General features: G+C 44.8%; 3 protein-coding genes, 1 long non-coding RNA gene and 1 pseudogene across 4 annotated transcripts; 3 read left to right on the forward strand and 2 right to left on the reverse strand.

Annotated features, from left to right (window-relative positions):
• Positions 1-14: 14 nt before the first annotated feature.
• Positions 15-27,905, reverse strand: LOC132251367 (uncharacterized). The gene is made up of 4 exons (XR_009463340.1): positions 27,861-27,905; positions 14,607-14,718; positions 10,184-10,343; positions 15-394 (listed from the first exon to the last, which is right to left on the reverse strand). It is a non-coding gene; the product is annotated as an uncharacterized LOC132251367 (long non-coding RNA).
• Positions 5,383-7,452, forward strand: LOC132251366 (olfactory receptor 14C36-like). Its single transcript, XM_059730604.1, has 2 exons — positions 5,383-5,611; positions 6,203-7,452. The coding sequence occupies exon 2, from the start codon at positions 6,230-6,232 to the stop codon at positions 7,184-7,186; it is 957 nt and encodes a 318-aa protein (XP_059586587.1). The 5' UTR covers positions 5,383-5,611; positions 6,203-6,229; the 3' UTR covers positions 7,187-7,452.
• On the forward strand, positions 10,340-16,271 carry LOC132251365 (olfactory receptor 14A16-like). Its single transcript, XM_059730603.1, has 2 exons — positions 10,340-11,955; positions 15,054-16,271. Exon 2 carries the CDS (start codon positions 15,081-15,083, stop codon positions 16,062-16,064), a length of 984 nt encoding a protein of 327 aa, XP_059586586.1. The 5' UTR covers positions 10,340-11,955; positions 15,054-15,080; the 3' UTR covers positions 16,065-16,271.
• On the forward strand, positions 18,359-21,423 carry LOC132251663 (olfactory receptor 14A16-like). The gene is made up of 2 exons (XM_059731616.1): positions 18,359-19,623; positions 20,218-21,423. The coding sequence occupies exon 2, from the start codon at positions 20,245-20,247 to the stop codon at positions 21,199-21,201; it is 957 nt and encodes a 318-aa protein (XP_059587599.1). The 5' UTR covers positions 18,359-19,623; positions 20,218-20,244; the 3' UTR covers positions 21,202-21,423.
• LOC132251469 (olfactory receptor 4D5-like) lies at positions 22,416-23,138 on the reverse strand (annotated as a pseudogene).

Consider the following 27,905-nt stretch of genomic DNA (forward strand, 5'->3'; position numbering starts at 1 on the left):
ATGAAGACAATAATTTCAACCTATTTACAAGAAAAAAAAGGTGGTGGGTTAATTCTGTAGCTTTGTACATACAATGACACTTGACTTGGGTCATTTTGTGTTAAAACTGTTGAAGCGGGGAAGTAATGTTTCATGCATGAATTTTGCTGACTGCACCACCTAAAATAAATGCCATGAATTGCAAGATGAGGAATTGAAGATTTCATTTACCAGTTGGTGTAAATCATTATTTGGATATAGACAAATATCCAGATTCTGGAAGGTGGGATTTGCCGCAGACACTTTGGAGGATAGGAGTAGAATTCAGATGGATCCGGTTAGACTGGGAAGCTGGGCTAGGAACAACAAGATGAAGTCCAAGGAAATAAATGCAAGTTGCTGCACCTAGGGGAGACTGAACAAAAGCACAGATACAAAATGTGTTATAAATGGCTGGGTAGTATGATTCTGGAAAAGGATTTGCAGGGTCTGGTGGATCACTGACTCAATATGAATCAGAAATTTGATGTAGCTACAGAAACATTAATGCAATTTGTGCTGCAACAACAGGAGTATTAGATGTAAAACATGGGAGGTGATGGTACCACTCGACATGGTGCTAGTTAGTTTTCACCTAGACTACTGTGTGAATTTCTGCGCTTCATATCTTAAGAGACAATATGAGGAAGTCACAAAAGTTCAGAGATAGGTGACAAAAATAATAAATGGTTGGAAGGCAAGCCATGTTAAAAAGAGTTTGAGAGAACTAGTTAGCTTGCAGAAAAGGTAATTAAGAGGCAGATCACAGCAGTCTTGAAATATCTGAAAAACTGCTGTAAAGAAGAGGGTGAACAATTGTTCTCCCTTGTTGAATAGGGAAGGACATCAAGCTTCATATGACAGCGAAGTAGATTTGGATTAGATTTCAGGGGGGAAAAGCACCCTTGTTTCTAGACCAGTGCGGACGTGGAATAGACTGCCCAGGGACGTTGTGGCGTTTCCTTCATTTCAGGTTTTCAAAAAGAGGATAGTCATTGCTCATGGATGATTTAGGAGTAACAGTCTTGCATTTGTGCAGCGGGGTGGATGGCATGATCCTTGAGGCCCCTTCTAACACTATGAGTTTATTATTATCATCATTGTAATAGCATTATGAATACATAGTGGATTAAAACAGCCAACTGCAAGTGAATGGACACTGAGACAGAAGGATTACTGTGTGTCTTATTACACAATCTATTTTATTATCTTGTTCCTTTTGGAGGGTAGGCAGACAGATGGGAGCTAGTCTTCCTAATAGTTTATCCATGTGTGAACAGCTGGAACTCGAGTTGACACGACTCAGGTTTTGTGAACTTGTCCAGGGATACTAACACAGCACTTCCCAAACAAAAAGTGTTTAAAGGGAAATTTGCTGATCGACTTTGCTACTGATCACAAAACACATTACTGTGTTTTGGTCATAGTAAGGGAGGGTTACCGTATCACCGGAAAAAAAATTCAGGGCCATAGATATCTATTCACCACTGCTCAAACAAGTTGTGGGGTTTTTTTTTTAATTCCCTAAAGAAAATTAGGTGCTTACTTTAAATGAGATTTAAGGTCTCAAACTCACTTGCCTGTTTCAAAATATTTATAGGATCCTAGGACTGGAAGGGAGAGTATTGCTTCCTCCAATGATATGTTAGGTCCTAATACAAGAACGCTGTTCTCTGGGTGCATCTATTCATGCAATTAGCACAGCCGAATGAACTCCAGTACAGTTCTTGCTGGAGTTTCTTGTTCCTGGGTGCAGAATTAGAGTAGATGGCATTAGATTAGCCGTTTGCTCCCAGTCACCTTAGGCAGTGGAGGGGCCACAGGGGACAGGTGGTGGGGTGGGAGACCTATTCATGACCCTTTGTGGAGATCAGGATCTCAGTCCAGCTTGATGGTGCTGGCTTGGGGTGATGCCTTGTGCCTGAGTGTTTGTGGAGTGGGGGAAGGGGGGCGGTAACCACTGCCAAGACTGGGGAGAGGGGAGACATGACAGGACTTCCCTGTAGGGTTTGTTAAAGACGCCATCATCATGCCAATGTGGGAAACAAGGATCACATGTAATGAAGAGGATCAAAGGCCAGACCCATGGAGGGTGGGTGGGTGGCAGAGCGGTCATGGTTGGTCCTGCTGAATGAGGTCCCCCTACTGGCTGGTGGATCTGAACTTGGTTCCTCCTCTCCCCACTGCAGCACTGGTCAATTTAAAGGGCAATATGTACAGCGTGTGCAGCCCCCAGCCATTCCCAGCCTGGAGCTCCCTCTGGCTGCTGCAGGGGTCAAAGTGGGGTAGATGGGCAGGAACAGCCCTGCACTCAACTGCTCCCGCTGCCCACCCCCCCGCCAACAACCCTCACACCTCTCCCCTCCCCACTACTGTACATAACTGGATTGATTATTGGATCCAGCATGGAATAGATTATGGTTTCTATGAGGTCAAGAGCTGATGGGGAGCTGGAGATAGGTTACATATAGGGAAAGGTACACATGCTTATAAGCAAGGCGCCCAGAATGAGGTGAGGAAGGAAGGTGAGAAGTCTTTGTGCTTTCCTTGCTCAGATGGGCACTGTGTTGAAGATCTGAATGTAAGTTACCATTATGAAAAGAAAACAGGTCTAAAGTTATGCAAACACCAACAGCAATTATCTCAAGGTGTGTATGGTACAAGTCAGAGCAAGTGAGCTTGATTAGCTGAGGGATTTCACAGAAGAACTGGTTGATGATATTAGCTTCCTGGAAAGACGCACTAAAGGTGTTACCAGTGTGCAGGGCAGAATATAGAAAAACCACAGATCCATACACTGGCTGCCATTTATATGCAAGCTCTCCTGTTCAAGATTGTCTCATAGTGCAGTGTTTTGCAGATGACAGTGCATCGATCATATGCTGTGATAGTGAGGAAAGGGAAGTCAGCTGCAAGGAAGAAAAGGACTTGGACGACACATCCAGCACAGAACATGGACCTGGTGTTCAGCAGAGAATTGGCTAAGGATATAGAGCTGGTGACAGAGATCGTTCCAAGGTCTGGGATAGAAAGGTTCATCAGGAAGAAGTGCATGGGACTGTGGAGATGGTGGTCAAGAATTATAACTGTGATATCAAGGAGATTCCCAATCAGAGATGCCATCAGAAAGTGATGGCTTTCACATTAGGAAGACAAAACCACTTTTTTTCTTGAAGGTTGCAAGGAGGGCTATTGGGATATCTGTGTAACTCTATGTAATGGACACATCAATATGATAGAGCAGGGGATCACCAATATTTTCCATTTTACTAGGCTGATACCAAAACCAGGTGACTACTACCACTTTTCATCAGTGCTGCTTCTTTTTGCTGCCCAGCTGCAGTACAGCACCGCGCAGGGTCAGAGAAGGCCTCTGTTAGCAAAAGACCTTCCTCCACAGGGTGGATACATTGGGGTCATGGGCTCTAGATTGTCAACTGCTGTAATGAAGTCCAAACAAAACTGATAAGGTCAAAATGAAATATTTTCAGACTGCTTGGTTCATGAAAAAGTAAAATAAATCCCAAACTGGGGATTGAGAAAGACTGATATTTTAATATTTCTCTCATGATGGGATCATTGTTTCTGGCCATGGGAACATCCATGAAGACAGCGAATTCCAAACAGCATAAATCTTCCAGCTGCTGGACTCCAACCAACCCCTGTCTCAAGTGGGAGCTCCCACTACAGTAAGTTAGCATGGAGGCTGAAGGACAGAGACACATATTGTCAGATCAGGCTCTGGCATCTGTCAGGTTCAGATCAACAGAAATCAGGTCCATGAATGAGTCTCTCATCTCTTGGTGCTTCTTGTGGAGTCTGTCTGGCATGGGCTGTACATGGCATGAGGCTGCACGGGGATGTCTGCTTCACGTGGCACTTGTGCCAGGCTAGCCCTGTGTACTAGACAGGGGGTTTGTCTGCATTGGGCCCATTGACCCACCCTGAATGCAGGATCCAGCGTGCACAGTCAGCTACATGTCTGCCCCACTGGGCAGTTTTTACTGTGCAGTCATGTAGTACTTGCTTTAACGAGAACTAAATGAATGCCCAGAACCTGACAAGACTGCGCAGTCCTGAAGGTGCACGGGTAATTTCAAATGCTACTACACAGTACCAATGAGGTAATGCTCAGGAGCTCATTGCTACTGCACAGTAGCGGTGGCATCCTACTTAGTGTCTGCCAATGCTATGTTGCTACAGGGATGAATGACATCGCCGTAATGCATCGCTACAGCGACCTAGCATCTCGTATAGGCACACCTAGCCTGGTGCAAATGCCAAATGCCATGAACGACACGTGCCCGTGGAAGCTGGCGGGGAATGGCGACTACCTGCAGGTGGCGGTGGTGGCAGCAAATGGGAAGCACCTCCAGGTAGCCATGGTAGTGTTGGCGGCGGAGGCGAGGGGAGTGGCAAGTAGTGACCAGCGGTCATCAACCACCCGCAGACATCACCAGCAATGTTGGAAGTGGCCAGAGGCGATGAGCGACCATCTGCAGATACTGTCGGCAGTGTTGGCAGTCCGGGGATTGGGGGGGGGGTGGGAACTGGCAAGTGGCAATTGCCCACAGCACCAGTGATGCTTTTTTCACGGGGAGAACTGCCAATCTCAGGGGGTGCACGTGCTCCCACGTACACCCCCTATGCATCACCAATGTCACATGCAATACGCACCCCAGTGACCTGCTGTGGGCACCATGTGCCGCAAACTGATTCCTCACATCTTATGCTGTGCACAGTGCTGGGGCCAGGTTGTGTTGCGTGTGGTGTGCAGGGCTACGGCTGTACACGTGGTGCAAGCACCAGATGTAGCCAGCCCACAATGCACGTTGCATGCAGTGCCTCCACTACAGCACCCCTGTGCGCTTGACCTGGCAGATGCGGTCCATCTGTGTTTGATACCGCTGCGTTCAAGGGAAGCTGATAGTGGAAGAAATGCCTTGCAATGGAGCTTGTTTGTCTGAGTCATGGAATACGTTAATTATATTTAGAATTATTTTTTTGCACCTTGCAACCTAATTTTTATTCTCATGTTATGTTCTTATGCAAAACTACATAGGAAGTAACCGAATTGCAAATTGGTGCCTCCCCGCATGCTAAGGTGCCCAGGCTGGCTAACTGGGACAACAGAGCCAGGGAGAGAAGCTCAGGGCCTTCTCAGAGATCCCTTGACTTGTGTTGTGAGGGAGATTAAACCAGAGCAGAGCTCTGCTGTTCTGCTAACATCTGTACAGCTCAGACTGTTTACATCTGGGCTTTTCCTTCTGAGCTGTGCAGGACTCCAGGGAATGAGTCCCATGAGCCTTTGGGGGAAAAAAAAACCTGAAAAATTGCCGTCTTGCTTCACTCCTTTTCTACAAGGCTTAGTTGAGGTCAGCTGCAGACCCAGAAACCTGGTTGGATTCACTTCAGTCGTTCAGTGACAGAGGGAGCAGAGAAAAACCTCTGAGTTAGCTGTGCTTCTGGGGACCTAGACTAGTGGTTGGTGCAGAGGAGATCTGAGAGATCAACTGGACAAGAGCAAGGATATTGGCAGGGGAAGCCTGAATATGACACAAGAGAAAAGGAAACTTCCACAGAAACAATTTCAGTAAGTTTTCTTTATCAGTGAAGTGTTGTGTCTTAGGAAGATGCAGAAGACAATTAAAAACATTCAAGTTGGAAAACCTGGCTACGAAAATCATACTGCATTGTATGTGTAATAGATTCAAAGCTACAAGAGTCAATGAAGAATGTTTCACTGTTTTTGCTATTAATTCAGATAAAGTTATACAGCTTTTTGGGAGTGGGGTGGAGGGTGGGGTGGGAATAGGACCACTAAGGAAGTCAAATTTTATATATCTTTTATTTCACATGCATTTGTTTCCAGCATACATTTTCTAGGTGAGATGGATAAATTATAGACTTTTGGATTTAAATCAATAAAGATAAAAAAATAAAAATCATGAGTTGTGGCTGGGCTAACATTTTCTTCACTTTCTAAATGGAATATCAAGATATTTTATTTTATGTAGGATCTTGCCAGGGAAAAATAATTTATTAAAATCAGATTTTCCAGGAGGCAAAAAATGGAGTATTTACATTCTTAGCATGAAATTTGGCGACATTATTGATGGGAATATCAAAGCCACTGAGTTTGTTACTCTCCTCCTTACCACTGCCCTTGTTCTATTATACCCAGGACTTGCATGGTGCCCTGGAAAGGAAGATGCCCAACTGCACCACTGTAACCGAGTTCCTTCTCCTGGGCTTCTCGGACACTCGGCAGCTGCAGATCTTACACTTTGTCATCTTTCTGGCAGTGTACCTGGCAGCTCTGGTGGGGAACCTCCTTGTTATCACTATTGTAACTACGGACCACCACCTCCACAGCCCCATGTACTACTTTTTGGCAAATCTGTCCATCCTTGACCTTGGATCCATCTCCGTCATTGTCCCCAAGTCCATGGCCAATTCTCTCTTAAACACCAGGACAATTTCCTATGCTGGATGTGTGTCCCAGGTCTGTCTCTTCTTCCTCTTTTCTTCAGCTGATTTTTCATTCCTCACCATTATGGCATATGACCGGTACATTGCTATCTGCAAGCCACTGCATTATGAGATAATAATGAACAGAAGAGCTTGCATCCACATGGCTGCCTGTGCTTGGGCTGCTGGTGTCATGTACTCTGCACTGCACACTGGGAGCACCTTTAGTCTCCCCTTCTGCCACTCAAATATCATCAACCAGTTCTTCTGTGAAGTGCCCCAGCTGCTCAAGCTCTCCTGCTCTGACACATACCGCAGAGAGCTGGCAGCCCTTGCCTTCGGTGTGTTTCTAGCTTTAGGCTGTTTTGCTTTCATCGTTGTGTCGTATGTTCAGATCTTTACCGCAGTGTGGAGAATCCCCTCTGAGCAGGACCGGCAGAAAGCCTTCTCCACCTGCATTCCTCACCTTACTGTTGTCTCCCTGTTTTTTTCCACTGCCGGCATTACCTACTTGAAGCCCGTCTCTGACTCCCCGTCCCCTCTGGATCTCCTGGCAGCTGTTTTGTATTCTGTGGTGCCTCCATTGATGAATCCGGTCATCTACAGCATGAGGAACAAGGAGATCCAAGCTGCCCTGAGGAAACTGCTCCACAGGCTGATCCTCTCCAAGAACAGTCTGTCCATCTTTCTTTCATGACTTTGCTTTACTTATATTTTTCTTTTCTAATTTACACATGAACTTAGTTTTTTCATAGTATTGTGTGAATCCTCCATATAAAAAATGAAGGTGGTGGGTTAATTCTGTAACTCTGTAATGTCAAAGACCTGGCTTTTATCATTATGTGCTGACACTGTTGAAGTGGAAAGTAATGTTTCATGCATCAATTTTACTGTCGTTGCACCATCTAAAATATATCCCATCGATTGCAAGATAATGAAGAATTAAAGAGTTTTGTTTACTAATTGGTGCAATCAATTATTCAGATGACAGAATATACAGGCAAATCTCCAGATGATGTGAAACTGGAATGAAGTGCAAGTAGTTTAGGTGGCAGGAATAGAGTTCAGATGGATGTGGATAGATTGGGCCTCTGGGCTTGAAACAAGAAGACAAAGGCCAAGGAAATAAATGCAAGTTGCTGCACATAGGCGAGAATAATCAAAAGCACAAATACAGCTTGGGTTATAAATGGGTGGTATTATGGTTGAAAAGGTGGGTCACACACTCAATATGAACCAGCAATTTGATGCAACTACAGAAACATTAATGCAGTTTTGGGCTGCAACAACAGGAGTATTAGATGTAAAACAAGGGTGTACGTTGTAGCCGTGTTGGTCTAAGGACACAGGCAGACAAGGTACTTAGCGTGAATATGATACTTTTCATTAGACCAACTTAAATATTTGGAAACATTTTTCAAGCAAGCATTTGGGTTTAAAAGCCAGGAAGAGCACACGCCAACTGCAGATGCTTCCCCAGACTGACGAAGGGGTGTGAAACCCGAAAGCTTGCTAAGAAAGTTGTCAAACATGGGAGGTGATAGTACCACTCGCCATGGTGCTAGTTAGGCCTCACCTAAACTACTGTGTGAATTTCTGGGCTTCACATCTTAAGAAGGAAAATGAAGCAGTTAGAAAAGTTCAGAGATAGGTGACAAAAATGATAAATGCTTGGAAGGTAAGCCATGTTAAGGAGAGATGGAGAGAACTAGGCATATTTAGCTTGCAGAAAAGGTAATTAAGAGGCAGATTATAGCAGTCTTGAAATATCTGAAAAACTGCCGTACAAAAGAGGGTAATAATTGTTCTCCCTTGTTGAATAGGGAAGCACATCAAGCTTCAGATGACAGCAAGTAGATTTAGATTAGATTTCAGGGGGAAAGCACCCTTGTTTCTAGACCAGTGTGGACGTGGAATAGACTGCCAGGGACGTTGTGGAGTTTCCTTCATTTCAGGTTTTCAAAAAGAGGATAGTCATTGCTCACGGATGATTTAGGAGTAACAGTCTTGCATTTGTACAGGGGGTGGACCACATGATCCTTGAGGCCCCTTCTAACACTATGAGTTTATTATTATCATCATTGTGATAGCATTATGAATACATAGTGGATTAAAACAGTCAACTGCAAGTGAATGGACACTAAGACAGAAGGATTACTGTGTGTCTTATTACACAATCTCTTCTTTTTTTCTTTTTCTTTTTAGAGGGTAGACAAACAGATGGGTACTAGTCCTCCTAATAGTTCATGCACGTTTGAACTGCTGGAACTCAAGTTGACATTGTTAGGGTAACGATATGGATTTTGGATGCTGGAGTAACGATAGGGAATTTGGGGAGTGCTGAGCGTGCAGCTAAATGAAGGCTTTTACCTGTGTCTCAGCAAAAAGCTGCTGGTCACAAGATTGGATGATATTTTAAAAGGTAACCTCAGGAAAAGCTGCTGGTCACAAGGCTAGCTGACATATTAAAAGCAACCAATTTAGCTAGTGCTTAAGTAAGCGGATTCTTAACAAAAGGATAGAGTGCAACGTGCATGATGTGTTAAGTAACTAGTGCCAGGAGACAACAGCAGAGATACAGCCTTGGAGATGGAGAAGTCAGCAAGAAAACTGGCAAGAACCGGCAAGAAACTGCAAAGTGACCAGAAGAAGATAGGGGTCAAAAGTTTTATGCATGTGCTCTTAGCAGAGAGGCATGTAAATGAATGAAATGCATAGGCAATACCAAGCTAATGAGGCAAACAGTAAACAGGTGGAGCTGGAGATGGGAGGAGAAATGGGCGGAGCCAAAGGAAGGCCATGGGTGGAATCCATGTAAATATGTATAGACCAGGGGTATAAATATTGAAAAGAACTGTTGTTCAGGGCTGCTCCCCGTATTCTTTCGGTGAGGGAGCTCGCCCAAAGTCGTCTGTGCTCTGAATAAAGCTGTTGCGAGCAATGTGTGCTGGTGTTTGCTCCCTGCCCTGCTCTGGCTAATGAGCAGCAGGATCCCTGGGCAATTGGACCATCATCTCTCCAGTCATTGGGTGCCGCATGGAGATGGGGTCTAACAGACATGACTAAAGTTCCTCTTTCCATCTGAGAACATGCTTCCTTGCCCATATCTCCCAAGTGCTCCTTCATCATTTTTTTCTCTCCAGGCTCTGACTGTAAGGTTTCAGGGCAAGGATGAGAACTACAGACATTCGGAAGCTCAGTCAGTTTGGGCCCACAGTAAGCCATGAAACAAGCCTTTTTTGCACCAGCACCAGGAAAAGGATACCCAAGGAGAACATTCATGTAGATCTGCTTATTGAGACATTTTTATTTGTGATGCAGACAGAGTGGTTTTTTTCCAAATGGCAAAAGGAGTGATTCAAGGCTGAGGAAGGCATGCCATTGAAGAACAGAGTCTCATTAATCTGTGTTAGAACACATCATTTTCCACCAAAGCCTTGAGATCCAGTGTTCAGAGGGCTAGCACATTCAAAAGTGCTTTGGCATTGTTGGGTGCCTAACTACATATGGCTGGTTTGGAAACAGCTGTCTCATTAACTTTGATCAAAGTAAGGGAGGGTTACTAGATCACTGGGAAAAAAAAAAAAATCGGGGCCATAAATATCTGTTCACCACTGTTTAAACAAACAACCCCCTAAAGGAAGTTAAGTGCTTACTTTAAATGAGATTTAAGGTCTCACACTCACTTACTTACTTGTTTCAAAATATTCATAGGATTCTAGGACTGGAAGGGTGAATATTGCTTCTTCCTATCATATGGTCCTCATACAAAAACGCTGTTCCTTGGGTGCATCTATTCATTAAATTAGCAGTCGCATGAACTCCATTACAGTTCTTGTTCGAGTTTCTTGTTCCTGGGTGCAGAATTAGAGTAGATGGCATTAGATTAGCAATCTGCTCCGAATAATCCTTGGAAGTGGTGGGGCCACAGAGGACAGGGGGTGGGATGGGAGACCTGTCCATGGCTCCTGTGTGGAGATCAGGATCTCAGTCCAGCTCGATGGTGCTGGCTTGGGGTGATGCCTTGTGCCCGAGTGTGGGGAGCGGGCAGGGTGGTAAGCACTGCTGGGACTGGGGAGAGGTGAGACACGAGGGGGAAGCAGCACCAGGCCTTTCCTGTAGGGTTTGTTAAAGACACCATCAGCATGCCTAGGTGGGAAATGAAGATCCTATGTAACAAAAAGAATCGAAGGCCAGACCTGTGAAGGGTGGGTCGAGGAGGGATCATGCCCTCATTCTGCTAAATGAGGTCCCCCAACTGGCTGGTGGGTCTGAGCCTGGTTCCTCCTCTCCCCACTGCAGCGCTGCTCAATTTAAAGGGGTATACATACCCAGGGTGCAGCTCCCAGCTGTTCCCAGCCCCATTCAAGGGAAGGCTGATTTTGGTATCCCCCTGCAGCAGGGATGTGTGAGCTTCTGCTGCTTTCAGATCTGCTCAGAAGACAAGGGCTTTGCCCCAGCTCAGAGCCCTCTAATTATGTTTTCTGGCATGCAATACAAGGTGCATATGTTTTCCAGCTTCTTACCCCCTTGCATCTTTTCCCTGCAGTCCCGGTGCTGCTGAGCCCCACTCTCAGGCACAGGGCGTCACAAGGCCGGGGAACCCAAGATCCGTGCAACTGGGAGCTGTTCCCCACTTCAGGACAGTTCCCCCCTGTCTCCAAAACTCAGGCCTGACCCGTGTGCCCCCTGCCAGCCCAGAGCGGACACTGGGGAAGCCTGGAGCTCCCCCTGGCTGCTGCAGGGTAGGAACAGTCCTGCACTCAAGTGCTCCCACTGGGAGACGATTTGCTCCTGACCCAGGTGCACATGTATACACATACCGAGGTGCAGTTTAGGGGACTGATAGTTTTTACCATGCAACACTGTTCTGCCACGTGCTGAGTTGCTACTGCAGAGCAGCGTAACAGCTGTATAGATCTCTGGGCTGCAAGCTTGGTGGATGCACCATGTCTAGTACCCTTTCCATAAAGGCCAGCAAATGCTTGCACTGGATGCCATGGCTTTTCCAAGCAGGAGAACACACTATGCACTGTGCATGCTTTTTATTGGACCATCTGCAATGTAATTAGAGCCCTTGCTGAAAACTGAGGGCTTCGATTGGCTGTGCATGTGCTTTAAAGCACCCCTAATGTGGGAAAGGTGGAGAGTAGGATCCAATTCCAGCTTTGAGAGAGATGGGGGCAGAGGCGCAGCCCCCCCACTCCTCCACTGGAAAAGGATCTGTGCCTTGCTCCAGGAGCTGACACCCCAGCGATCAAACAGCGACTGGGAGGCGGAGTGGGGGTCCCCTCACAGCCAATCTTGCTGACTGGGAGGGAGGGGATGTTCCCCCATGGCCGATCACATTGACTGGGAAGCACCCACGGCACTCCTGGAAGTGGCCGCAGCACACCCGGTAGTGGCTGCGGCACTGATGAAAGGAGTTCAGAGCCTCAAGAAGAACAGGAGCTGTGTTCACACCAGGTAGTGGCAGATCCTCACAATAAATGTGTTGCTATTTATTACAATGAGAGGGGAGGTTAAATTTGAAAAGGAAACTGTTTTGTTTTAATCAAAAGGATATGACCATGCGAGTGTAATCAGTGTGGGAGTCTGCTGTAAGGGAACAACCCCCTGTATTACAATAATTCACTTACAGTTACATTGCTAGATTGTATATAAATGATTGGTTTTAATATTCTCTATTGATTATATATATATATGTATATATGCCTTCTTTTTGATCAATCTCTTTCTCTTCCTGTATGTAGTTATATATATAATAAAGAAACCCATCTGTTCATTGGGCTTGGAGTAAATGCTAGGACAATGAGGGTAAGGGCCAAACCCGCTCCCACGGACACCCATCAGCAGATCTGCCTAAGGGAGATCCCAGGGCTACTGGCACCTTGACGATCTGAAATCTGGCATATCGCCTGGCCTAGTGCGCCGGCAAAGGTTACAGTAGTATAAGGCTACTGCACAGCAGTGTCACTAAAAAGGTGTTTGCTGGTGCTACTGTGTAGTAACTCTTGTTACTGTGAATTTATTTAATACTTCACTTATACAAGCACTAAATAAATATGCAGTAACCACTGTGCAGTAGTGTCTTGTGTAGATGCACCCACTGGACCTTTTTTTAATGCACATTAACTTTGAGGTTAACCTACACGTAAAAAAAAAAAAAAGCCTGCACTCATCAGTTGCTGCAGCAGCTGTTGTAGCCTCTGGGGACTAATGGCAGAGCCCGCTCCTCCCCCACCACACACACACACAGCGCAGGGTAGTGGTGGGGCTCTGGGGATCGCCCCCTCCCTGGCAGGAACCAGTGAGTGCAGGTTATTTTGGGGTTTTTTTTAAGGTGTTGGGACACTGGAGCCAGGTGGGGCGGCCATTGATGGGGCTGGGAGAGCAAGCAGGGGATCAGGCCTGTTCAGTTCAGAGATTTGGCCAATATGGCATCCATTGAATCTCCAACTCAGATTTGGCTGAATTGATTCGGGATAGTGATTTGAATCACTGAATTGAATCACTGTCTCCAAACCAGACAAATCAGAATCCAAAGTGAATACTAGCCACTTTGTACAGGCCTACCGCAGATGACACACATTCTGGTCCAGAAGTAGGAAACGGTAGATAAAAGATGATCAAAGTAAAGAACCAAAACAAAACTTATTTGCCTTAAAATACATGAACCCAGGAAGGTTTGCTTCTGATTCTGTGCTTCAGAGGTAAGCTGGGCTCTAGGGAACAAGTCCCAGAAGCCCTAACAAGAGAGATGTGGATAAATCACCTTCCTGCAGCATCAGTTCTTCCAAATCAGTGAAGTTCACTGTCTTCTGCAGAGAGAAATTGGTTTGGATCTACTTCTGTCAGGTCAGTCTTGGAGCAGAGAGAAAGCTCCAACTAAGATATTTTGACTTGTGAAGGTTTGGTAGTGGCAGGGAAAAGGGAAATCAAACAGATCAGTAGAAGGAAATAAAGAAAAGACTCCTGGCACCTGAGGATGAGATCACAAGCTGAGAAAAACTTCACATTAATTTGTATAATAAACTTACAGCAATGTGGTTGGTTGGTAAGAGGAGGGATGTATGTGGAAATTAGATAGATCAATAGAGGGAAAATCATGCAACATTCTTTGTGAAGTTTTTCTCAGTTTAAGATCGATCCTCCAGATTCTTTGCTTAAGTTTTTAATTGCAATTAAATATGCTTGGTTGACAAGAAGGGTGGTGTGTGGGGTATTTAAGAACCTGAAAATGACATTGAAGTGGAAAGCTCTCAGCATTTTAATAGCAAGGTGTTCAAAATTCTTCAGCTTGTCAAAGGTAAAAAGAAAAGAAAGAAAAGAAAAGAGCTCCCTTTAGAAATCTGATATTGCTACCAAATACCCACACATTTCAGTGTTTCAGCAACTTGAGATTTTTTTTCTCAATCAAAAGCTCCTGTACGCTGCCTATTTTAAACCAATTTATTCCTCCACCCCCATATTGATAGTTCTTCTTCATAAATTGATTGTTTTGAAGAAAATGCATGTATTGTGAGAAAGGATACGTTTAACAGAACACATTTTTATAAGAATCATCTTTCTAGGCTTAAATTCTAAGCCCCTTGGCAGAGATTCAGTCTTGCCCAGCAACACCAGGATTACAATCCCACCTCAGTCATTGCATCCAGATTTGGTTGTTTTCCAGAAAAAATGTCTGGAGGAGGGAGAACTCAGTAAGTCCCACAGTTGATCCCCCTGAAAATGTCTTTTACATATCTGAGTGCCTCTCAAGTTAAGATTGGGCGATGCAAGAAAGTGAGATGAGGAAATGCTTAGTGAGAAGCATCCCTTGCCCAAAATACAAATTCTTGTATCCAAATGACAAAGATCAATGACACAATGTGGAGATAACAGAAGGATGGCATTGGCCTATCATGGCATAGAGATGACTGTCCAGATGGGGTTAGGGACCATATAAACTGGCAAATAGCCACATGGCAGGCACTACTCAGATTCATTTCAAACAAGGTGACACTTAGGATGGTGTCTATGCATATGCAGTATATACCAGGGAAGGGGAAAGGTGGGTGTGCTAGCAGCTTATTGACCAGCTTCTTATTGTAGTCACAAGTGCTGTGTTGCCTGACCTTGATGTTTGCTGAGCTTCTTGCTGTTCTTGTTGTTGCTGTTAAAAATCAAATAAAAATGCTGCACTCTGGTCTGCCAATTTGATGAAGGGAGATGGCTTCATAATGAGATCTGAAATGAGGAGAATGAGAGCATGAAGCAATGAAAAGGCAAATCCGCTGAGATATTGCATTACCAATATTCATAATTATAAACATTGTTTTGTTCTGGAAGAGTCTCTTTTGTGTGGTTTGGTTTTATATATATAAAACCACTGTTAAGGATGTTTGTGAAGCTCTTTTATACACAAAAAGACATATTCCCAGCAATAATACTTTCCATTGACAATTTTACAGCACTTAAAGACAGTACTGACAGTTAGTTCACGAGCTGTATCTGATATGAGATTGCCTCCTTTTATATTTGTAACATTAATCCTGGCAACTATTCTTGTCCTTCCTTCACAGGCCTTGCACTATGCGCTGAAGAGGGAAATGTCCAACCAAACCACCGTGACTGAATTCCTGCTCCTGGGCTTTTCTGATATTCGGGAGCTCCAGATCTTACACTTTGTTATCTTTCTCGCAGCGTACTTGGCAGCCCTGATGGGGAATCTCCTCATCATCACAATTGTAACTCTTAACTGTGAACTTCATTCTCCCATGTTCTTTTTCTTGATTAATTTGTCCATTGTGGACCTTGGCTCCATCGCAGTGACCGTGCCCAAATCCTTGTCTAACTCTTTACTGAACACCAGGTTGATTACCTACTCTGGATGTGTTGCCCAAGTGTTTTGTCTCCTCTGCTTCTTGGGAGCAAATTTATCCCTTCTCATGGTTATGGCATATGACCGGTACATTGCCATCTGCAAGCCACTGCATTATGGGATAATAATGAGCAGAAGAGCTTGTGTCCAGATGGCTGCCAGTGCTTGGACTGCTAGTGTCATCTACTCTGCACTGCACACTGGGAGCACCTTTAGTCTCCCCTTCTGCCACTCAAATACCATCAACCAGTTCTTCTGTGAAGTGCCCCAGCTGCTCAAGCTCTCCTGCTCTGACACATACCGCAGAGAGCTGGCAGCCCTTGCCTTCAGTGTGTTTTTAGCTCTAGGTTGTTTTGTTTTCATCGTTGTGTCGTATGTTCACATCTTCACCGCAGTGTGGAGAATCCCCTCTGAGCAGGGCCGGCAGAAAGCCTTCTCCACCTGCATTCCTCACCTGATTGTGGTCTCTCTGTTTATCTTCACTGGTGCCTTTGCCTACATGAAACCCACCTCCTACTTCCCATCCTCTCTAGATCTTCTGACAGCTGTTCTGTATTCTGTGGTTCCTCCAATGGTAAATCCATTCATCTATAGCATGAGGAACAAGGAGATCAAATGTGCTCTGAGAAAACTGCTCCAAAGGCAGATGCTCTCCAAGAACAGGATGTCCCTTTCTACTTTGTGTGTTTGGTTTACTACTTTGTTTCTTTAGATCTATAATGAAATCATGAAATTAAGTTTTCATAATGTCGTGTGCATTCTGCTTACGAAACATGACAGTTCTCAGCTACATTCAGCAGTGCGATAAAGTCTGTGTTACTCAACTGCAGTCAGTTTGTGTTAGCATTGTTGAAGTGCAAGTGAAAAAGTCTGGTGTTTCTTGTGCCACCTCAAATAAATCCTTTTAATTCCAAGATGATGATGACTTGTGGGGTGTGGTTTTCTAAATGATATGATGAATGATTTGGATGGCAGAATAGAGAGCTGCCTGAGAAAATTTGTGGCTGGCACAAAACTGGGAAAGCTTGCAAGCACCCCGGAGGACAAAAGTGGAATACGAATGATTGTAATAGATGATCTGATTATCTAACTGGGTGAGAGGTAACAGGGTGAAAGCCAGTATGGATAAATTTAAGATGCTACATCCAGGAAAAAGTAATGAAAAGCACAAATACAGAATGGGAGATAAGTGCCAGGGAGCCAGCATTTATGTGCAGGATCCAGGAGCTTTGGGAGATCACAGACTCAGCATAAATTGGCAATTTGTTTCAATTGTAAAGAAAGCAAATGCAATTTTTTAGCTGTCTTAATAGGTGCAAGACACTTGAGGTGACAGTGATACTTCTTAGTGCTGGTCTGGGCTTCACTTTTTAAGAAGGAAAGGGACAGGTTGGAGGAGGTATCCAGGTGGGTGAGAAATGAAATACTAAAGTCTTTGAAAGACAGCCTCTATAAGAAAAATTTGATGGAACTGGGGAAGGTTAGTTAGGGACAGATAATCCTTAGAGTTATTTTCAATGCTGATTGATGATAATGTTCAGGATTATTGCTTCTGCAGTAGACTCTCAAGTCTAATGTAAATATAGCATAAGTAAGGAATGGAAAATTAAGTATGGCCCTAACAGTTGTTTAACCTACAGTTAATCTTACCAAGTTAGGTAAAAATTCTAGTATTGTATATATTCTATAATATATGTTAATAATTTTTTCTCCAAAGTTGCAAGGAGCGCTATTGGGATGTTTTTGTAATGCTATGTAATGGACACAACAATATGATAGAGCAGGGGATCACCAACATTTTCCATTTTTAGGCAAGATTGACCCAGCTCAGGGGAAAACTAGGCTGATACCAAAACCAGGTGACTACTACCACTTTTCGACAGTGCTGTTTCTTTTTGCTGTCCAGCTGCAGTACAGCGCAGTGCAGAGTCAGAGAAGGCCCCTGTTAGCAAAAGACCTTCCTTCACACGGTGGATACATTGGGGTCATGGGGTCTAGATTGTCAACTGCTGTGATGAAGTCCAGACAAAACTGATAAGGTCAAAATGAAATGTTTTGGGACAGTTTGGTTCATTTAAAAAAAAAAAAATCTCAATTTGGGGACTGAGAAAGGTTGATATTTTAAAATTTCTCCCATGAAGAGATCATTGCTTCTGGCCATGGGAACATCCATGAAGAGAGTGAGTTCCAAACACCACAAATCTTCCAGCTGCTGCACTCCAACCAACCCCTGTCCCAAGTGGGAGCTCCCACTACAGTAAACTAGCATTTAGGCTGAAGGACAGAGACATATATTGTCAGATCAGGCTCTGGCATCTGTCAGGTTCAGATCAAGAGAAATCAGGTTCATGAATGAATCTCTGATCTCTTGATGCTCCTTGTGGAGCCTGCCTGGCATGGGCTGTACATGGCATGAGGCTGCATGGGGATGTCTGCTTGATGTGGCACCTGTGCCAGGCTAGCCCTGTGTACTAGACTGGGGGGTTGTCTAGATTGGGCTCATTAACCCACCCTACCCACAGGATCCAGTGTGCACAGTCAGCTACATGTCTGCCCCACTGGGCAGTTTTTGCTGTGCAGTTATTCAGTATTTGCTTTAGCAAGAACTAAATGAACACACAGTACCCACCATGACTGCGCAGTCCCGAAAGCGCACAGGTCATTTCAAACCCTACTGTGCAGGAGCAATGAAATAATACTCAGCAGATCATTTCTACTGCACGGTAGCGGCGGCATCACAGTTAGAGCCCGTCAATGCTATGTTGCCACAGTGATGAACGATATCCCTGTAGATCATCACTACAGCGACCTAGCATCTTGTATAGACACATTTAGCCTGGTGCAAATGCTACATGCCATGAACGACACGTGCCCCCGGAAGTTGGGGGGGATGGCGACTGCCTGCAGGTGGCGGTGGTGGCAGCAAACAGGGAGCTTCTGCAGGCAGCCATGGTAGTGTCGGCGGTGGGGGGTGGGGGAATGGAGAGCGCTGACGGGCAGTCAGCGACCACCTGCAGAAACCACCAGCCGCATTGGCAGTGGCCAGCGGCAATCCGACACCATCCACAGATGCTGTCAGCAGTGTTGGCAGTCGGCGGGGAGGGTGGTTGGTACTGGCAAGTGGCAACTGCCCAAAAGCACAGGCGATGATTCTTCAGGGAATGCACCACCAATCTCAGGGGGTGCACATGCACCTGCATACACCCCTAGGCATCACCAATGCCACATGCAGTACGCACCCCCAGTGACCTGCTGTGGGTAACATGTGCCGCAGGCTGGCCCCTCACATCTAATGCTGTGCACGGTGCTGGGGCCAGGTTGTGTTGTGTGTGGTGTGCAGGGCTAGAGCTGTACACATGGGGCAAGCACCACATGTAACCAGTCCACAATGCACGTTGCATGCAGTGTCTCTACTAGAGCACCCCTGTGGGCTTGATTTGGCATCTGGGGTTCATCTGTGTTTGACACCGCTGGGTTCAAGGGAAGCTGGTGGTGGAAGAAATGCGGGGGAGATGTGACCTGGGATCTATACGAGTCAGGGGAAAGTGGTCCTTGGGGCTGTCAAATTCATGACAGTAGATTCAGAACCAGGACCCTGCTAGTGATTGCTGAGCTAATATTTTGTCAATGTGATGCCTTGCAACAGAGCTTGTTTGTCTGAGTTATGGAATATATTAACTACATTTAGAATTTTTTTTTTTTGCACCTTACAACTTGACTTTTTCCTTGTGTTATCTTCTCATGTAAAACTATGTAGGAAGTAACCCAAATGCAACTTGGTGCCTCCCTGCATGCTAAGGTGCCCAGGCTAGCTAACTGGGACAACAGAGCCAGATAGAGAAGCTCAGGGCCTTCTCAGAGATCCCATGACTTGTGTTGTGAGGGAGATTAAACTAGAGCATGGCTCTTCTGTTCAACTCAGGCTGTTTACATCTGGGCTTTTCCTTCTGAGCTGTGCAGGACTCCAGGGAACAAGTCCCATGAGCCTTTGGAAGACAACAAGGGCAAAATTGCTGTCTTGCTTCACTCCTTTTCTACAAGGCAGAGTTGAGGTCAGCTGCACACCCAGAAACCTGGTTGGATTCACTTCAGTCGTTCAGTGACAGAGGGAGCAGAGAAAGACCTCTGAGTTATCTGTGCTTTTGGAGATCTAGACTAGTGGTCGGTGCAGAGGAGATCTGAGAGATCAACTGGACAAGAGCAAAGGATCTCAGCAGGGGAAGCCTGAACATGACACAAGAGATAAGAAAGCCTCCACAGAAACAATTTCAGTAAGTTTTCTGCATCAGTGAAGTGTCCTCTCTTAGTAAGATGCAGAGGGGATTTAAGAATATAAAATTTGGAAAACCTGGTTACGAAAATCATACTGCATTGTATGTATAATAGATTCAATGCTACAAGAGTTAATGAAGAATATTTCACTGTTTTTGCTGTTAATTCAGATAAAGTTATACAGCTTATTGGGAGTCGGGTGGATGGTGGGGTGGAAATAGGAGCTCTAAGGACATCAAATTTTATATATCTTTTATTTCACATGTATTTGTTTCCAGCATACATTTTCAGGTGAGATGGATAAATTATAGATTTTGGATTTAAATCAATAAAAAAAAATAAAAATAAATAAAATCCTGAGTTGTGGCTGGGCTAACATTTTCTTCACTTTCTAAATGGAATATCAAAATAATTTATTTTATGTAGGGTCTTGCCAGGGAAAAATAAGTTATTAAAATTAAATTTTCTATGAGGCAAAAAAAAGAATATTTACGTTCTTAGTATGAAATTTGGAGACAGTATTGATGGGAATATCAAAGCCAAGGAGTTTGTTACTCTCCTCCTTACCACTGCCCTTGTTCTATTATACCCAGGACTTGCACAGTGCCCTGGGAAGGAAGATGCCCAACTGCACCACTGTAACCGAGTTCCTCCTCCTGGGCTTCTCTGACACTCGGGAGCTGCAGATTTTACACTTTGTCATCTTTCTGGCAGCGTACCTGGCAGCTCTGGTGGGGAACCTCCTTGTTATCACTATTGTAACTACGGACCACCACCTCCACAGCCCCATGTACTACTTTTTGGCAAATTTCTCCATTCTTGACCTTGGAGCCATCTCTGTCATCGTCCCTAACTCCATGGCCAATGCTGTCTTAAACAACAGGATAATTTCCTATGCTGGATGTGTTTCCCAGGTCTTTTTCTTCTTCCTTTTTTGTACAGCTGGTTTTGCACTCCTAACTATCATGGCATATGACCGATACATTGCCATCTGTAAGCCACTGCACTATGGGATAATAATGAACAGGAGAGCTTGTGTCCAGATGGGTGCCAGTGTGTGGGTTGCTGGTGCCATCAACTCTGCAGTGCACACTGGGAGCACCTTTAGTCTCCCCTTCTGCCACTCAAATATCATCAACCAGTTCTTCTGTGAAATACCCCAACTACTCAAGCTCTCCTGCTCTGACACATACCGCAGAGAGCTGGCAGCCCTTGCCTTCAGTGTGTTTTTAGCTCTAGGTTGTTTTGTTTTCATCGTTGTGTCGTATGTTCAGATCTTCACCGCAGTGTGGAGCATCCCCTCGGAGCAGGGCCGGCAGAAAGCCTTCTCCACCTGCATTCCTCACCTTATCGTGGTCTCCCTGCTTCTTTCCACTAGTGGCATTACCTATTTGAAGCCCATCTCTGACTCCCCGTCCCCTCTGGATCTCCTGGCAGCTGTTCTGTATTCTGTGGTGCCTCCATTGATGAATCCGGTCATCTACAGCATGAGGAACAGGGAGATTCAAGCTGCCCTCAAGCAACTTCTTCACAGGCTGATCCTCTCCAAAACCAAGTTACCCATCTTTGTTTCATGACTTTACTTTACTTTACTTATGTTTCTTTTATAATTAACTCATGATATCATTGTTTTCATACTATAGTGTGCAACCTATTTACAGAAAATGAAGGTGGTGGGTTAATTCTGTAGCTTTGTACGTACAATGACATTTCATTTGGGTCATTTTGTGTAAACACTGTTGAAGCGGTAAAGTAATTTTACCATTGGTTCCACCTCAAATAAATGCCACCAATTGCAAGACGATGAATGGAAGACTTTTGTTTACCATATGGTGTAATCCATTATTTGGATATAGGCAAATATTCAGGTTCTGCGAAGGTGGGATGAACTGCAGACACTTTAGAGGACAGGCACACAATTCAGATGGATGTGGGTAGACTGGGGATCTGGGCTAGAAACAACGAGATGGAGTCCAAGGAAACAAATGCAGTTGCTGCGCCTAGGGGAGAATAATCAAAAGCACAGATACAAATTGGGTTATAAATGACTGTGTGGTATGATAGTTGAAAAGGATCTGCAGGGTGTGGTGGCTCACAGACTCCATATGAATCACCAATTTGATGTAGCTACAGAAATATTAATGCAGTTTTGTATTGCAACAACAGGAGTATTACATGTTAAACATGGGAGGTGATAGTAACACCTTATCATGCATCAGCAGATGCATGATGAACAGATCCAAAGAGGTGATACTTCCCCTCTGTCAGGCGTTGGTCAGACCGCAGTTGGAGTACTGCGTGCAATTCTGGGTGCCGCACTTCAAGAGGGATGCGGATAACCTGGAGAGGGTCCAGAGAAGGGCCACTCGTATGGTTAAGGGCTTGCAGACCAAGCCCTACGAGGAGAGACTGGGGCACCTGGACCTTTTTAGCCTCCGCAAGAGAAGGTTGAGAGGCGACCTTGTGGCTTCCTATAAGTTCATCACGGGGGCACAGAAGGGAATTGGTGAGGATTTATTCACCAAGGCGCCCCCGGGGGTTACAAGAAATAATGGCCACAAGCTAGCACAGAGCAGATTTAGACTGGACATTAGGAAGAACTTCTTCACAGTTCGAGTGGCCAAGGTCTGGAATGGGCTCCCAAGGGAGGTGGTGCTCTCCTCTACCCTGGGGGTCTTCAAGAGGAGGTTAGATAAGCATCTAGCTGGGGTCATCTAAACCCAGCACTCTTTCCTGCATATGCAGGGGGTCAGACTCGATGATCTATTGAGGTCCCTTCCAACCCTAGCATCTATGAATCTATATCAGAAACTATCTTGTCTCCTAATAACTTCTTGAGGGGTCGGTCATAGATGAAGATTCCTGGCATAAATATTAAGCTCATGACTCTGATCTGGGCAGCACAGGTAGACAGAGCTTTGTGCTGTCCATCTGTGACGTGTTTCCTGATTTTGACTAAGATGATACTATAAGATATGAGCAAGATCAAAAAGATGCATGAAAGGAGCAGTCCACTGTTGGAGACCATCAGCAGCTCAGCTAGGTCGGTATTAGCACAGACCAGTTTGATGACCTGTGGGACATCACAGTAGAAATTGTCCAGGATATTGGGTCAACAGAATGGAAGCTGGATGATCAGTGCAGTCTGAACAAACGAGTGAGTAAATCCTCCCATCCATGACCCTATCACCAGTCCTGTGCACACATCCTGATTCATGATTGTCAAGTAATGCAGTGGTTTATGAATGGCCACAAACCGATCAACTGCCATCACCACCAGGAGGAAGATGCCAGCACCTTCACTAAAATGAAATAAAAATATCTGAATGATGCACCAGTTGCAGGATATGGTTCTGGTGTGAGAAGCAAGGTCCCACAACAACTTGGCTGCCATGATTGAAGAGTCACTGATGTTTGCAAAGGCCAAGTTGGCCAGAAAGAAGTACAGTGGAACGTGGAGATGGCTGTTGGTGATCACCACAATGATGATGGTCAGGTTGCTGAGCCAGGTCATGAGGTAGACTAGGAAAAAGACCAGGAAAAAAAGATATTTCAGCTCTGGACTCTGGGTGAGACCCAGGAGGACAAATTCTGTCACTGTGGTCGTGAGGTTCTCCACTTCTATTGAGTATCCTTAGTGTTTCCTTTGTTAATATACATTAAGGATGAAAACAGTAGACAGGAGTTGTAAAGGACAGTTTCCATGGGATTGAATAAGTTTTGGTCCATTCACATAAGGATCTAATGGCCATGAATGGTCACAATGACCAGCTGGAAATTTGTAATAGTATGGCTAGAAATAAGGTGTTCTTTCTCCAGAAATAATAGTTTCTAGTCTTTCTGTTAACACTGAAAGTTAGATCCTATTTCACTATGCAGCAGTAACCCAGCTTCTTAAGTGCCTTTTTGGTACTAGCGCAGAGTTTGTAATTCTATTTCAGCCTCTGGCAAAATAGAATTGCCTATGCATGTTCATGCACGAAACAACGAGGGGCTACAAGCTGGATTTCCTACTTCTTGAGTGAGTACCCTAGGCACCAGGCTATTGGACAAAACATCACGGGGGCTGTCCTCCTTAACGCTTCCTTCTAACACATGCTAGTGATCGGTTCCTTCCCACATTCAATTTTGGGCAGGTAAAAGAACAAGTGAATGTGCTTGCATAGCTGCCTGGTCAGAGTTCAGACTGCTGAGCATGCTCAGTCCCCACATGGAGATTTCTGTATCTACATTGCACTGCAAATAGAATTGCAAGCTCCGTGGCACTTACTTAGCTAGGCTGCTGCCATTTAGGTGTGTAAACTGAATAATCTAGCCTTGAAAGTCCCATTTTATGTTAACACTATATTTCGCCCCCACATACTCTTTCTCTTTCAGCCACACCAAGGGATAAAAGGAAACTTTGTTAAGATGGAATTAAGTTTGAAAGTGCCTAAATAAGTTAATTGTGGGAATAGAAGATCATGCAGTATTCTATCTAGTGAATTTAGTAAATAAATCCAGTGTCTATATTTAGTCCATGATTTTTTTTGTAGCTGGTTGAATCATGGACTAAATATAGACATTGGATTTATGACACGTTATAACCTGCCTGACATCCGACTCCCCAGGTAAACCCTCCACTTTTTACCAGCTATTCTCTTTCCCTTCCCCCTTTCCTCGTCTTGCATCCTTTGACTACAGCTGCTTCCCCCAACCTGTCTCTCACCTACTGCCCTCCTCAATTTACATTTTAACTGATTGGCTCCAGCCAGGAAGAGCACAGACCATCATCTGCAGATGATTCTTCAGCCTGACGAAGGGTGTTTGTGCCCAAAAGCTTGCAAAGAAGAATTTTTCCAAGTATTTGAGTTGGTCTAATAAAAGATATCGGATTTACCCAAAGAACCTTGTCTGCTTAAATGGTAATGAGAAATTAAGAACTAAAATGAAACTAGTACATAGTAAGTTTACAGCAAACACAAGGAAGTTCTTTTTTTCACAAATCGTGTAACTAAGGTGTAGAGCTCATTGCCACTAGGTGTTGTGGAAGCTGACAGTTCAATCAGAGTCAAAAAAGGAATTGGAAAAATGCTTGGCGGAAAGGTGGGTTGGTAGCTATTGAGTATTCAGAACTAGAGGTGCGGCCTCTGAATCGAAACTTCCTAGACCTTAAATGCTGGAGGCTGCAAGTTTGAGAGGATCAATGGGAAAACCCCTGGTCAGATCCTGTTCACTCTCCCTTGCAGCATGTACCCCCTGCCGCCATGTGACGCATGGTACTGAGTAAGATGGACTTACAGTCTGACCCAGTAAGTGGCAGTTCTTATGTTCTGATATAGAAACAAGCTTAGACAGAATTTGCTGGTGTGTGTGTGTGTGTGTGTGTGTGTGTGTGTGTGTGTGTGTGTGTGTGTGTGTGTGTCTAATATATACATTTAGAAGGACCACATTAATTGAACCATTTGTCTCACGAATTAAAAAAACTTTCATGACATTTTTCATGGGTGGGTGGTTAGTTTTGAAATGACCAAAATAAGTAATTTTCAGATTTAAAATAAATAAATTAGAAATATGATTTTAAAGAAAGGAGCTTAAATAACTAAATGTGGAGCTGGCTTAGACCTTTTGAAGGCCAAATGCAAAAACGATGACCAAAGCTAAGGCAAAAAAAATCCTGTAGGTGTCCTGAACCTATGCAGATGAACAAACACCTGAAAGAGGATATTAGCAATAAGCATACAGCCTGCAAGGAAAGAATAAAAGGGTTTGATCATCCAGAAAATCTATATATTTAAGTTCAGAAATTGTAGGGGTACAGTGAAAATACTGAGTTAGAGTATCCAGTGCAACCTTAAAACAAATTGTGCAAGGTCGTTCAACCATGTAAATGAAAGGCATAATCAAGAAAGAATAAATAGGGATGGTATGGAGTACGATTGTGGTAGGGATTAAAGACAATCTAGTTATGGAACAAAAACTAAAGAAATACTTTGCCTCAGATTTTGTTAAGGCAGATGATGGGGAACAAAGGCAGTATGGAAATAAGGATACAGAAATGACAAAAACCTCCTTGAAGGAGAAATAAAATGTGTTTATGTAGGAGATAGGGTTGGGTATTTGATTGATTAAATGATGTTTGGTCAATTGACCAATCAATTATTGGTCAAAGATTGTAGAAAATTGCAAATACAGTCAAATAATACACAGACAAATTTGCCATACACAGATTTGCCATTAAGAAATGTGTCAAAAAACAAACAAAAAAAAAATATTTATGTTAATAAACCCTAAAAAAAAAAATTACTCCCCTTAAAATTGTCTATAATCTTTGACCGGTCAAAAACTATGTTGTCCATTGACCAGTCAATTGACAATATTTGACCTGTAAAAAGACTGATTTGCCAACCCTAATAGGAGAAAGTGTATATGAACAACTTAGCATTTTGAAAGTATTGATACATGAAGTAATAGGTGCCATGATACTTAATCAAAAGTGCAAGTCTGAGGTGGTATCATAGAATTAAAGACCAGCATCTCTAGTATCCATATTTAAGAAGGAAAGCAACCACAGTCCTGCTAGTAGGACCTCATTGATACATAAATCACTAGAACAAATTTTGAACAAAATTATTAAAGACCTGTAGGAAAATTGAAAAGGCAAAATAAATAAATCACAGACTCTACTTAACTAATAGGTGGACTACAATCTGGGCCTAGGTCTTCTACCCAACTTTTTAGCCACAAATGTCAAAGTGCTTCACAAGAAAGGTAAATAACATTATCCTCATTTAAAAGAGGGGGAAACTGAGGTACAAAGAGATTAAATGACTTGACCGAGGTCACAAAACCATCTCATAGCAGAGCTGGGATTGAAGCCAGGTCTCCTGTTCCCCAGGCACCAGCCAAAAGGGAAGCCCACGCTACCTGTGCGAACACTCTGGCAGCCCAAATCTGAGGTCTGTTCTTGCTGCTCAGAGCAGAGGACGTGGGATTTCTGTCATCAATTCACCATTTTTTCCCATTCCCCTTCTGTATAGATAGGGTTACCACATCTCCAGGTCCAAAAAAGAGGACACTTTCATGCGGGGCAGGGCTGGGGGGTGGAATATGACGGGGGTGGCCGTGACATGCCAGTGCCCTGCCCCTGCCCATTGTATTGCCCCTCACTGCCAGGCCACAGCCCCCGCCCAGCCCTGCTGCTACCCCTCACTCCTGACCCACTGACCCCAGCCCTGCCAGTGCCCCTCACTCCCAAACCACAGTCCCCTGCCCTTTCTGCCATGATGGTGTCCCTCACTTCCGACCCACAGCCTCCCCCCTGACCTGTCCCTGCTGGTGGCTCCCACTCCCACTCCCAACCTGCAGCACCCTGGCGCTGCCAGAGCCTCGCACTCCAACTCACAGTCCCTCGCCTCCCCTGTGCCCCTCACTCCCAACCCGCAGCAGCCCATCTCCCCCCCCAGCCCTGCTGGAGGGGCCCCATCTGTGCCCGTCCTGCCTGGGTGGGAGCGTCGTGGATCCAATTCATGTAGGCGGCAGCAGAGTCTGTCTGGCCTCAGCACAGGCGGAAGGGAAGGGGAGGGGAGGCTTGTGGCACCCTCTCCCCTGGGATGGGGATGCCATGCAGCACCAGACAGCCTGGCCATGCTCCCCCCACCCCGCTTCAGCATCTCCTGGCTGCTCAGCCCCGCAAGCATAGACACCAGCCCTTCTGCTACTACCCAGGCCACAGAGTTCCCCGCTGCCCTCAAAGGGTCACCCCCCATCCTTTTCCCCCTCAGGAGGGGCAGGCAACCCTCCTGCCCTCTCTACCTTGTCACAGCCCCAGCCCCTACCCTGCCTGCCCTGACCAAATGTCTGGGGTTTTGCTTTGCTCAGCTGGAGGGAGCAGGGAGAAGGTGATCAGAGGCAGCAGGGAGCACACACGGGTCTGCAGATGCCTCTGCAGCTGTAGGCAGGTCAGTCTGTGCTCTTTAATGCCTGCAATCCCCCTCCCCCTGCTCCCACCACTAGAGCAAAGCAAAATCCCAGACATTTGATCAGATGTAAAAAACCCACCCGGACTTAGATCAGAGGGCTCAGAAAGAGGACATGTCTGGGAAAACCCAGGGATATGGTAACCCTACTTCTTGCAGTCTCTGTTTCCCCATCGATAACTAAAAGGATGCTATTTCTATCCCGAGCATTTTTATTCTTTAGCAAGAATAATTCTTGTTGGGTTTTTTTAACAGTGAAACAGTTTTGTTGCCCCTACCTTTCTTCCTAAAAGCAGCCAAGCTGTTCTGGTTGAATTCTTCCA

This window comes from Alligator mississippiensis, chromosome 7, assembly GCF_030867095.1.
Source record: "Alligator mississippiensis isolate rAllMis1 chromosome 7, rAllMis1, whole genome shotgun sequence".
Classification (NCBI taxonomy): Eukaryota; Metazoa; Chordata; order Crocodylia; family Alligatoridae; genus Alligator; species Alligator mississippiensis.